We start from the raw sequence: 12916 nt of genomic DNA, 5'->3' as shown, positions 1-12916 counted from the left end.
GTCCACTGTACCCTTGGACCCTGGCTTTACTCCAGGTTCTTAGACTCTTTCTGTCCTTTGTTTTTCAGGACTCTGGCCCCAACAAGGTAAGCTGATCTCCAGGGAAAGGGGTTGGGAAGGGAGTGGCCTTGTCCCCAGCTTCCCACTCTGCAAGTCTCAGCAATAAGGCCTGCACCTCATTTGTTCACTTAATGAAGAAACAGTGAATGAGTTCACTTCAGACCTGGGTCTTGGGATGAACAACACCAATCCGGCTCCACACTTGGGGAGGCACAATAAAGAGAAACATGAAAATGTAGTTACAAACCGGGATGAACTCTACACAGGGGGGAAAATGGCCCTCAATGGTGGCCCCAAAGGGAAATTCTTTGATCTGAATGGATAGAAAACTTTATGGAGAAGCCTGGCCTCAGGCAGAAGACCTAAGGACTGGCAAGGAGCCAGGCAGGCAAGTGGGTTTGGCATGTAGTCAGGAGGGCTGAGGTGAGCTGCTGAGGCAGCGAGAGGTTGGTATGCGTAAGGGAAAGCCTGTGAGGCAGTCTGAGAGGAAGCAGGTGAAAGCATGCAGATTGTGTGAGGCGGTCCGTGAACAGGCGCAGGAGCTGTGTAAGGGGAAACCGCAGGGACTGTGCACACAACTGCGCAATACTATCCGGTCAGACTGTAAAGAAGCGGTCAAGGGCGGGACAGTGAACGAGACCTCGAGTGGGTGGAGATTTCCAGAAAACTGTGAGGAACTGACTGGGAATTTGAGGAACTATGAGAAGCCTTGGGGGGAATGCCCGGAGAAGCCGAGGGTGAATCCTGCCAGGGACTGACCATTTGTGTGATTTTGCGAAACTGCATGGCGTGTGGTGTGGCATTGTGGACATACGAGATGAAATTGTGGGGAATGACGTGGGGAGTGTGATGATTCATCAGGCACATGAATTTTATAGAACCGTAAGAAGTACATGAGAGGTTTTGAAACGGAGTAAGAATTCTAAAGAAACTGAAATAAAGTGTATGTGTTGATTCTTTCTTCATTGCCATGACAAAATCTCCACCAACAATGTGAAAAAGGAAGAAGGCTGGCCAGATGGCTCAGTGCATAGAGACGCTTGTCACCAAGTGTGGCTGCCTGAGTTTGATCCCCGAATCCACGTGGTGAAAGGAGAGCCAACTTCTATAAGTTGTCTTCTGACAGCCACATGTGTATAGTGGTGCTCATGTGTGTATGTAAATAAAATTGCTTTTTTTTTTAAAGATTCAGTTATTTGTTTTACATAATGGGTGCTTTATCTGCATGTAGACCTGCACGCCAGAAGAGGGCATCAGATCCAAATATAGATGGTTGTGAGCCACCATGTGGTTGCTGGGAATTGAACTCAGGACCTCTTGAAGAGCAGATAATGTTTTTAACGGCTGAACCGTCTCTCCAGCCCTAAACGAATGCTTTTTAAACAGAGAAAGGAAGGGTTTATTTTGGCTTACAGTTGGAAGATGTGAAGACAGGAGCTTAGGAAGGAGAGCAGCAGTGAATACTGCAGCCGGGCTCTCCTTTTTGTTTAGCCCTGGATCCCAAACCTGTGAGTGGAATGGAGCCTTTCACATTTATGTCAGGTCTTCACACGTCAGCCAGCTTGACTAGAAACCGCACCACAGACATGCCAGGAGGTTTGCCTTCTAGGTGATTAGAGAGTCTTTAAGCTGACAGTGTTAACCACTGTGGTCTGTGAGAGACTGAGCACCAAGAGGTGAAGAGTGCGAGGGGCTGAAGAAACTGGGAAAGGGCGTGAGAAACAGCATGCAGAGGCGTGTCCAGGACTTTTGAGGATCTGACGAATTTGGGGGAACCTAACTCTGTGGGCAGCTGCGTGAATAGCAGGGTCGTGTAGAAGTGTGTGAGGGAGTTGTGAGGCTGTGTGCGGGGAAACCGCGTGAGGAACGGTGAAGTGTGAGGGAGAATGAGCCCTGGAACTTGTGGGGATGTCACTGGCTGGCGTGACTGCTGTGTCCAGGATTGGGGGCTTATGTGGAAAACTGTGAGGGGCATACGCAGGTTTAGGAGAGCCAGTGTAGAAACTGAGGAGGTGTGCCTGAAGTGTGTGTGCGGCCACGTCTGGAGGAGTGTGAGGGCTCCGTGGACTGTTTGTGCAGGAACCATAGAGAAACTAATGAGAAGATGTTTGGTGCTGTGAATAGTGTGTGCAGAGAACAGTGAAGGGTGTGTGCGTGTGTAACATATGAGCACTGTGGAGATTGTATGGGGGCACTGAAAAATGGAGAATTATGACAGGGATTCTGCAAAGAAACTGTTTAAGGGACTGTAAAAACACTGTTTAGGAAAAAAATCGTGTGGTTGAACTGTGTCACTGGGAAGACCATGAGACCTGTGAGGAGGCAGGAACGAAACAGCATGGAACTCTGCAGATCTGTGTGCCGTGCTGCGAGGAGCTGCTTGAGGAACAGTGTGTTTAGCTGTGAGGGACTGCGTGAGGGGTGGGGAGACCGTAGAAGACCGTGTGGGAACAGGGTGGCTCACTGTGTGAGGGACCATGAGAGAAACTTTTAGGAACGGAGTGAGGTTTACGTTTCTGGTTGAAGAACGGAGCCTGGAGAAGCAGCAGATATGGATGAGGAGACTTGACAGGGGTCTGAGGACGGATGTGAGGTCTTTGGTCCCACTCGGGATTTGGCTGACTGTGATTTAAGAGGAAGCAGTGCTCAGCCAGGCTTCAGCTGGGCCGTGCTAGGGTGTGGTATAGATTGGGAGTGAGATAATGGCCTGGCACAGTCAGCAGAATGGAAAGTCAGTGTGGCAGTGATCCAGACATGAGATGGCAGAGAGAGAGCAAACAGAGGGTGGTTCTGGGAGGTGGCAGAGATGACTGGACAGGGGCTGCCAGGGGATGGGAGAGAGCAGTGGAATCAGGCTGCTGGGCTCCTTGGCTAAGGGCTGAGTGAGTGAAGAAGTTATGTTATGGAAACAAGAAATACAATTTACAACGGAGAACTCAACCTCAGGAACTAGAAATTAAAAACCAAACCATTAGTATTTTTTTTTTTTTATTCTTCTTGTACCGGGTTTCCAAAGGCAAAACAGAAAGTGCCTGGCATGGGTGAGCTTTCAAGGGGAGGACACTCTTACCTGCAGCAGTTCTGAAACCCACTTTGATGATATGGATTAAGAACATTAGAATTCTCTACCCTGTGAGGTTGTGGATCTTGTCCTGGGGACAGGTTTAAAGAACAGTGATGAGCTGTGTCTGCATCTGAGGAAACCTTTGAGAAGGCATCCGTGTATCTCCCTCAGAGTGGAGGCTCCAGGAGACGGGGCTGTGTCTGCTGGCCACAGCAGCTGCTCAACAAACCATTCTTAAGCAAACACACCATGAACTAATAGACACTGGACAGTAACTATGTATCCATAACTTACAAAATTATTAACTCACCCACAGAGTGTCTTAAGAAGCCAGGGTCAAGGGTATGGAAGATGTCCGTACTGTGGGGGAGGCATGGGGAGAACAGATTATTAAAGGAGAGGCTCGGAGGTGACTTCTGAGGGACAGGAGGGAGTTTGGGAGGCAACGGAGACTGGGTGAACGTTGGTAGCGTTTCACTGGTGGTGAAGCCTTTTCACCCTGGTTGAAGACGTTCTAGCAGAGTGGAGTAAGACACAGTGGCCAATGCCAGTAACATTAGCGTTCCTGGGCTTGAGTCCAGTTGAGTGGCCCAGACACAGCAGGATGGGTGAAGGAGGAGCCGGAACGATGTGCTAGCACAGCCTTGATTCCAGCCCAGATAGGAGTTGCTGGGAGGTGGCACCACAGGATTCAGGTGAAGCGTGGGGAGGCACTGAGAACGTGGTACTTGCCTCCCTTCCTCCCTTCCCTTTTGGTAGACTCAGGCTTGACTTTGAATATCCCCCACAGAACAAGAAAAAGAAGAAGACAGATTTCATCCCTTACCGAGACTCCGTCTTGACCTGGCTTCTCCGGGAAAACTTGGGTGAGCATGATCCAGTTCCCTGGTCACTGGTTCTGACTTCCACTCTGGGCTATGCCTGCCTCCTTGTGGGGAAAGAAACATTTCTCAGCCCAGTGAGGTCTCTTGCCCTTTGTGGGCAAGTCCTAAGACATTCTGGAAGGGCCAGCTGGTTCGTAGTACAACCTTTCTGGAAGACTTGGGGCGAGGGTGGGGAAACCAAGCAAGTCGGGAGGGCCAGGGTGGCCCGTGGGACCCACAGAACACATGCCCTGGTGTCTACTTTAGTGGGCGAACTTGTTTATGACACCTGAACAAGTCCCCGCACTTCTCTGGACCTTTAGTTTTGCCTAACAGGGATGTAACCCTTGACTCTGGGAACACTGCTTACTTGCTGCGACTTGAGGGGCTGACATTAGCTCCCTGGCTGCCTGGATTCCGAGTTAGAGAGATGATGGAGAGAGAAAGGCTGATGGGTGTGTGGCATGGAACCCATTCTTTCCAAAATGACCTCGGGTCCTCTCTGGATACCCTTATAGAAGCTGACACCCAGGGTGATAAACTCGGTCTTGGGTGGAGCCCCCGGCTTCCTTGGCAGCATGACTCTGCACCCCACAGCTGGCCATGCTCACATCCTGCTCAGGCCCGCTGCCATGTAGAAACATGGAGGGGTAGATGGGCCCAAGTGACAGGAGTGTCGACACGGTTACCTGTTCCCTCACCTGAGATGAAACCTAAGGCGTCTCACAGGACCATAACCAGTTTTAGCCCTAGAGGGAGGCCTCAGGGAGAATCCCCTCATTTGGCCATTTTTTGGGTCTGTGCCCAAGCCCTTCTCTCTTCCTCACAGTCTCTTTAGTAGACTTGCTGGAGTGCCACACCTCAGGGATGTGACCCCCCGTAAGGACACAGTCCTCTGAGGTAAAGCAGGCAAGAGCATGGGCAAGAAACAAATGGCAGTCCTGCTGACTGCAGCAGGCTCCGTGTGTAATGTCAGGACTGCTGAGCCAACCGACCCCAATTATCCAGCCCCCAAAACCATGAGAATCAATGTTTTGTTTTTTTTTTTTTTTCCTCTAGTTATCACCTACTCTAAGCCAGGAATCTGATGTTAAATATCGAGGAAAGTATTTCAAATGGAAATGATAAAAATGGGTGGGAAATTATTGGCCACAAATCTTGAAATACCAAACAAACACAAAAACCCCAAAACTCTCCCTGGCTTATCTCAACTACAGGGGAAAGGAGGCCCCTGCTTGGAAAATGGCTAAATAGAAATGAGAGGTAGCCAAGGCAGGCCTAGTCTGCATTGTCTCCATAGCCCGGCACTGAGATTCAGTGTCCTCTCCCGGCCTCCTCATCCTCACCTGCAGCTGCAGTAAGAGGACCTTGCGTACAAACTGGTTGTCTCCCACAGGTGGCAACTCTAGGACAGCCATGGTAGCAGCCCTGAGCCCTGCAGACATCAACTATGACGAGACCCTCAGCACACTGAGGTATGTTCTGCAGGGGGCCTGGGTAAGAACATGTCTTTCCACCTTTCAACCAATAACGCCAGCAAAAGGGTGCTCCGTTGGGGGACATTTGCCAGGAACTCAGAGGTGGCAGTAACTGCCCTGGAGCTATGGGCCCTGTTCTATTCCCGTTATCCTTTTAGGGTACATTTCAGGGCTGCGGGTAGCCTAGAGGCCTGTGGCACCATGGGGTGGGCGTCCTGGGACAGGAAGTCAGCTCGACCGATTGGGTTGGGAATGTTTGGCTTCTGTAGTGTGTATATGTTTTGTGGGAAGTGGAGCCTGTCAAGGCATATTCACATGTGCTTCTGGGATGGCAAGTTAGCATGCTGATCTGTGACACGTGTGACACCATTCTCACACGCACATGCATCTCGCACCCCTGGAATATAAGATTCAGGTTCAGGGGTCTCAGTATGGGGTAGGACACGCCTCTGTGCCTTTGGCTCCTACACCTCAATTTCCTAAGTAGACAAGGCAGGCTGGACTATTCCACTAAGTAGACAAGGCAGGCTCACTATTCTGTGAGGCAGTGGGGTGATTTCTCATTCTGCCAGTCTAGGCCAAAGATTTTCTCCCTAGCTGTTCGCCAGCCAGAATTCTGAGCACCCCTGGGTTCTGCTGTGTGGTCCTATTTCTCAACTCCTATGTTCCTTTCCTGCCCAGATATGCAGACCGGGCCAAACAGATCCGCTGTAATGCCATTATCAATGAAGACCCTAACAATAAGCTGATTCGAGAACTGAAGGACGAGGTGACCAGGCTACGAGACCTGCTGTATGCCCAAGGTCTTGGCGATATCACTGACAGTGAGTGTCCATGCTCGCCTGCCCTGGGTAGGGCGGGGCCTCAGACCTGGGGACCTTTTGGGCCTCATGCCCTCTCTTCTGGGACTGTCTCCTACTCATGTTCTGCTGGCTATACCCACAGTTGTCGGGAAGTGTTGAAGTTGCCCAAAGCCTCATCCCTCCTCCAGCTCCTGGGCAGAATGCCTCGGGGTGGGAGGCCTGGGCGAGCAAGGACAGGGCCAGGTTTTCTGGCCTTGGCCTGGATGGATTGCATGATTTGGGTTTGGAGCTGGCCCAAGCAGGCCAGGGAATGTTTCCTGGAAGCCCACAGGCTGGCTGCGGTTGCTGGGATCTTGGTGGGTCCTGTGTTCCTACACTGAAGACTCCTTTATCCTAAGCTGTTCACTCTGTGAGATGGGTACATGGACCCTTGGGAGACAAACTGCTCTGTTTCTCTGTCTCTTCCTCCCCTGCCTGCCCTCCCCATAGCCAACACTGTGCCCGGAGGACCCAAATGTGTGTATTCCCCACTGCTGCTCTACATCCCTGCTTTCATCCCGGCCATGGGGGCCACAGGGCAGCACGGGTGGGGAGAGAGACCCCACCACCTCTTCTGTCTCCCCTACTTCAGGGTCGGAAAGCAAAAGTCCTCCCCCATACGGGTGTCCACTGGTACATGGGGGATTGCATCTACCTCCCAGCCACCTTCCTGGTTCATCCCTGTCTGTGTGGGAAACTGAGGCAATAAGTAGTCAGAGTGCAGCCAAAAGCGGCTGGGGTTAGACTCCTGAGCACTCATGGGTCTAGAAAGGTCTAGAGCCCAAGGACTTGGAGGGTCAGAGGACTTGGAGGGCTCCTGGCCTACATATACCTCTGCCTGCTCCTGCTCCAGCGACCTCCATATCTGGGTCCCTGGAAGTTTCTTGAGGCTGAATATAGCAATGGTTGCTGCCAAGTCCTGCCCTACAGTGTCTCCCCCATCCTGAGGCCTGGGTCCTTGGGGTTTGCCTCCCCAGTGCCCCGTGCTGTCCTGTGTTGGCTGCTGCTCTGCTGTGTGTCTGCTTCTACTAGGAAGGGCCTGACACTTCTCCCCCAGGTGTCACAGCCCAACTCCCCATCTTTAGCGGTGATGGAATTCTGGGGTGGTGGAAGAGCAGGGGCTCCCTCAGGAGTGTCCTCCACGCACCCTCTCTGGATTGTCTTTGGGCTGTCCTGGGTTCAGTGGAATGATGAATGCAGCCTGGCCTGCAGCAGAGGTGCAGACCATCCATAGAAGGTGAAGCTGAAGGATAGGGTACAGGGAGGACAGGTGCCTGAGTGAGCTTAGGTAAGCTCGTGGCCTCGGGTGCAGGGGTGCTGTGGCCAGCAGGCACGGGCCTTGGGTACAGGGGTACAGGTACAGGGGCTGCAAAAATGCCCTAGTCAAAGGGGGAGTAGAGTGAAATGTGGCACAGAAGGGCTGCTAGTTGCTGCTAAGGGAAAAGAGGGTCTGTGGGTCAGGCGAGTGGCAGGGATGAGGGTAGCGGGGGACCTCGCATGCTGGGCCAGGCTGTTGTGCCTTGCCTGTGTTTCCCATTTCCTGCTTTCCCCTGACCCTGCCTCTTGCTTTCCCCAACTGCTTCTTTCTCTTCTCTCCCTCTTTCTCTCTTGCCTTCCCTTTAAGCCTTAGACATGTCCGACTTTGAGAACCGTAGCTGTAACTGTGGTGGGGCTGAGCTAAGCAAAGCCCCTAACGATCTCTCCACAGTGACCAATGCCCTGGTGGGCATGAGCCCGTCATCTTCGCTCTCAGCCTTGTCCAGTCGTGCGGCCTCTGTGTCCAGTCTCCACGAGCGCATCTTGTTTGCTCCAGGCAGTGAGGAGGCTATTGAAAGGCTGAAGGTGAGGGCCACCTGGTCCAGGGAACCCCTGGCGGGTGGTGATAAGGCCTTTGGGATAAGGTAGGCTTAGAGAAGTTAAGAGAGGATTCTTGCTTGTGACTGCTGGGACACCCCTCATGTACAGCCTTACCTCCTAGGATCATAGTAGTATAATCACAGAAGCTGTTGGCATGTGGCCACGATGGTACAGTGTCAGCCCACCCACAATAGATAGAATAGATAGTGCAGTTGGGGATTCAGGCATCATCGGGTGATCAACAGAACTTCTAGGCAGTAAGTGCCTTTCAAGGTTCTTGACCTCCCTGAATGGCCTTGACCCTGAGAGCTAGGGGAGGGAAGCCTCAGTGAGGAATGCCAGGCACATGGTTCACACTGAGTCTTGACCTGGGTGTGCTGACACTGATACAGGAAACAGTGGGCTGTGCAGTGGCTGAGACAGGGGCGCCCTATTTCAACAGCACCCTTCAGGTGCCACTGTGGGTCTTGGCAGCTCTGCCTGGCACCCTGCAGAGCTATCTTCACCAAGAAGGAAGGTGGGCATTCACACTCTGAGCCACTTCCAGACTGTCAGTTTTTCCTGCCCAGCGTGTTCCCTGGTCCCCAAAACTGGCCTTGGCTAGTTCTGGGTTTTTCAGCCTCATACTCCCTCTGAATACAATGTGGCCTGTAACACAGAGCCCAAAAGCTGGGGGCTGAGAGACCAAGGAGACGAGAGACAGAGGCTAGTGTGAGGAGTGACATAGGGTGACCACGGATCAAGGAGCATGGAGTTCTTGAGGTCGGAGGCAGGTGGCCTGTTTGGGACTTGGGGGCCCACCCTAAGTATGGGAGTCCTCTAGGACATAGGTGGGAAGGAAACAAGGGGCAGTGCCATTACTGAGAGGTGCTGCCATGTCCTAAGAAGGAACTGTTCTGTTTGGGAGCTGCTTTCAGTACCTTTCAGGGGTATTTGCTTCCTCTTCACTCCTGATTTATTTTGCTATCCTTGTTCTGGGGTGTGTTCACAGGAAAGATTCATGTATGTCATACTTCACCTTGATCCCCCAAATCTCACATGCTGGAAGGTGCCTGGGAGGTTGAGCCCTAGTGCTCTGCGGCCCCTTTCCCAGCTCCCCTGCACCCTTACCACCCCACCCCACACACATGCACACACTCCCTGAGATCTCCTGTGCTCTGTCTCACCTCCCAGGAAACAGAGAAGATCATTGCAGAGCTCAACGAGACCTGGGAGGAGAAGCTGCGGCGGACAGAAGCCATCCGGATGGAGAGGTGGGCAGCGGGTTAACAGGCCTGACAGTGGGAGTGTATCAAGAGTACCGGCCTCCAGCCCTGGGGAGCCAAAACCTGGGGTGGGGGCGGGGCATTGCATTCCAGCTGTGGGACAAATCTGTTTTGTCTTACCCAGGCAGCTAGCATGTGGCAGTGGCCACTGACTGTTGAGGCCGTAGGAAACAGATCTCTGGGTTAGCACTGCTTCACCAGTGAAGCACCCAGGCACTACTGATAGTTCCTGGTTGCTGGTGGGTCAGGTGGGGTGGGGCCGTTCCTGAAAGCCTCTGAGCTTATACTGACCTCAGCTCTGCCTTCCAGGGAAGCCTTGTTGGCTGAGATGGGTGTGGCCATGAGAGAAGATGGCGGCACCTTGGGTGTGTTCTCTCCCAAAAAGGTAGGTGCTGGACTGTGGTCTTGTGCCAATGTGGACAAGGTGGCACTACCTCTGACCCCTGGGGGAAAATGGTGCAGGATGGGTTCTGGCCCAGGCATGGGTCAGTCTTCCTCAGACTTTCCATTGTGTGGTGGCACATCTTGGCAGATGGGTAACATGGTCTGGGTCTCTGAACTGCCTGAGGTTTGAACTGGATCCCTCAAGATTGGAACAAGACTTGGGGATGATACCCAGGCTGGAGAGCTGAGTTTTGTGGACCTAGCTCCTCCTCCCCAGAGCAGCTCCACTGGCTACAGAGCAGAGGGGTGAAAGTCTATGAAGAAGGCACTTGTCCTCAGCCATAGCCAGGTTCCAAGCCCTCCTTTGTCTCAGAGGAAGGCCATCTTGGGGGAAGTGGAGTTAGAGGTCTGGACATCTAAGAGACAGGGACGAGCACCTGTTGGGAAGCCTCCCTAGATTCTGCCTTCCTGCCTTGGACCTGGAGCTACTTATGAACAATGCATCAAATGATGATAGCTTGAGGTGGCAAGTTGTGGGCACAGAAAGAAGCCCAGAAGGTGTCTCTGTGAGCTCTAGCCAGGCCATGCAAGGCTTGTTCACTGCATGCACACAGAGAGGTTCACTTAAATTTGCCCAAATGTGCGCTACATTATGTCAGAGAGTTTTTTGTTTGTTTGTTTTTTGTTTTTTAAACACATATCTCTGGCCTCCAAGTCTGGTGTAACAAGCTCTTCCTTCTGGCTGGACTAGTTGAGATGGCCAGGACCTCCACCCCTGCTCAGGGGTGCACTTGAGTTTATAATGTAGTGGCGGTGGCTCACCCCAGGCTGTTTTGGGGGAAGTAGTCCCATCCTGGCCCCTCTTCCCTGTTACAGGGTCCTTGTTTGGGACATCGTTATAAGATGGCATCTAAGAAGCTTGTGAGGGAGGGGACTTAGGCAATGACCTGGAACAGGAGGCAGAGGGCAGTTGTCAGTGGGTGTGGGAGGTAGGAGGCAGACACCCTGATCTGGAGTTGGGAGGCTAACATACAGGTCCTCGGGAGCCCAGCAGTGACTCCCAAGCCTCCAGGGAGACTCTTCCTTAGCCAGGGCCCTCCCTCATCCTGCTTGGTGATAGTTTCATTGGAGAGGCTTCAGTCCCCAGGTTGTCCCCTGTAATGAGCTTCCTGGAGCCTAGAACTCCTGGGATAGAGTGCAGAACCAGTCCTGGAACCCAGCCTGTACCCTACACATCCAGGACACCTCCCTCAACACAGATTCCTCCTAAACCTTACCTGGGGCCTTCCAAGAACTGAGGGTGGTGTTTCCCAGATCTCTCTGTAGCCACCACGCTCCCCACAAAGTACTCAGACGCTGGCCTTATCCAGGCTGCTGTTGTCAGGATGGGCTGAGCCTGGGCCCTACTCTCTTTGTCCTTTATTTCCCTGACAAGCAGCTGTCAGTCTGGTGAAGCCAGCTGAGTTTGGGGATCTGGGGTTCTGGGTGCCCTACTAAAGGTTCCCTGGGTACCCTTGCCATTCATGTCTCTTTTCTTCTCTGCCAGGTTGGGGAGGGCAGTATGTCTCCAGCAAACCCAGGTCAGGAGAGCAGAGGACAGGCAGGTTGGCCACTCTGAGGATTCTGCCCCTCCCCAGGAGAGTGACCATTCTGTTTCTTCCTAGACACCTCATCTTGTTAACCTGAACGAGGATCCTTTGATGTCTGAATGCCTCCTCTACTACATCAAAGATGGGGTCACCAGGTAGGGGCTAGACAGGTCGCCTGCCAAAGGGTGGGATCATAGTCTGGGGAAGTTAGAGCCTCTCCAGCCTAGATCCAGCCTGGGTCTAGTGTCTTGGGCGAATGTGGGCCCCTTTCCCATCATCCTGCACTGCCCCATAAGAGCTGAGTTGGTAATCAGCCCCATGTGGCCCATGATGCTTTATCTAAAGTGCCTGGTAGTCTCTTGACCATGCTAACATCCCCATATTCCCATAGTACATACACCCTGGTATTTAAAACCAAAACCAAAACCAGACAACAACAATAGAAATAGCTTGGGCATCTCTGGGAGGCTGCATGTAGGACTGGGCCAGTAGAGTGGGTGTATTGGTTACCTGCTGCCCTGATGCCCCATGATTCCTCAACAGAGTGGGCAGAGAAGATGCAGAGAGGCGGCAAGACATTGTCCTGAGTGGGCACTTCATCAAGGAGGAGCACTGCGTCTTCCGGAGCGACTCCCGAGGCGGTGGAGAAGGTAATGTTCTGTTCTCCCATCACACAGCCTGCCCCCATCGTGATGACAAGGCATCAGTAAGACCTAGTGGGTCAGTGTGGGGTGGGGGTAGGGCACTTGCCATCCACCCAGCTTCCCAGATCTAAGAGCATCTTGAATATGCCTTCTGGATGCCTGTGTGACTCTTAAGGACGGCTGAGTGACGCCCTCTATTAGAAAGGTGTTTGCAAAAGGCCTGGTGATTCCTGCAGCCAACTTTGGCCAACTTTGCTTTGGGGAGCCAACTTCCTCAAAGGCTGGTGCCCAGGGGCATGGTGGGCTGGGATGAGGAGGATATTAAGTATGTATGGGAGCAGGTGGAAATGTGTGTGGGCAGAGGGGCAGTGAGCCGCATGGATTGAGCCCACTCTAGGGCTGAAGTGGTTTTGAGAGTATACTCTCCTGTTTTCTGCGGAGCAGCTGTCTGTTTTTCCTGCCTTTGCTCCACTGCCCTCCACAAGATGGAGCTGCCTCCATGCTGGGCCTGCTGTGTTGAGGTGAGGACACTGTGCCTACACCTCTGAGTGCAGGGCTGGTGCCCAAGACAGAAGGCACCTGACCAACTTTGGGCCTGTGATTCCATTACGGAATCCCTGTCCACGCTGGCCACCTTGGGATGATGGCCCTAAATGGTGCTTGAAACAATTGTCACTCCTAGATTTTTTCTGTCCACAGCTTTTCTTTTCTCTCCTGCTCAGATGAGTCAAAGGGGTCTAGGACCTCTTGGAGACACATTAGCTGCTATTTTTTTGTTCTTGTCCACTTATAGGCCTGAATAAGGACTCCAGAAGACAAGCTCAGCATTGCCTCCACAGCCTTGGCTTGGGCCCACGTGTCTCCTTGACA

At 52.6% G+C, this 12916-nt stretch overlaps 1 protein-coding gene across 18 annotated transcripts in view; it reads left to right on the top strand.

Annotated features, from left to right (window-relative positions):
• Window positions 1–12916, top strand: part of Kif1a (kinesin family member 1A) — an 84636-nt gene that overhangs the window by 30070 nt on the left and 41650 nt on the right. For 12 of the 18 annotated variants that reach the window (XM_060368898.1, XM_060368897.1, XM_060368896.1 and 9 more), the window contains exons 10-19: window positions 69–86; window positions 3915–3990; window positions 5384–5462; window positions 6147–6289; window positions 6758–6784; window positions 8016–8149; window positions 9338–9417; window positions 9739–9814; window positions 11478–11557; window positions 11946–12052. In XM_060368898.1, the coding sequence (XP_060224881.1) occupies window positions 69–86; window positions 3915–3990; window positions 5384–5462; window positions 6147–6289; window positions 6758–6784; window positions 8016–8149; window positions 9338–9417; window positions 9739–9814; window positions 11478–11557; window positions 11946–12052 (820 nt within the window). The remainder of the gene's footprint in view (window positions 1–68; window positions 87–3914; window positions 3991–5383; window positions 5463–6146; window positions 6290–6757; window positions 6785–8015; window positions 8150–9337; window positions 9418–9738; window positions 9815–11477; window positions 11558–11945; window positions 12053–12916) is intronic. The other 6 variants (XM_060368901.1, XM_060368900.1, XM_060368899.1 and 3 more) reach the window with 1 other exon arrangement.

This window comes from Meriones unguiculatus, chromosome 15 (genome assembly GCF_030254825.1).
Source record: "Meriones unguiculatus strain TT.TT164.6M chromosome 15, Bangor_MerUng_6.1, whole genome shotgun sequence".
Lineage (NCBI taxonomy): Eukaryota > Metazoa > Chordata > Mammalia > Rodentia > Muridae > Meriones > Meriones unguiculatus.
This window is presented reverse-complemented; position numbering and strand designations above follow the sequence as displayed.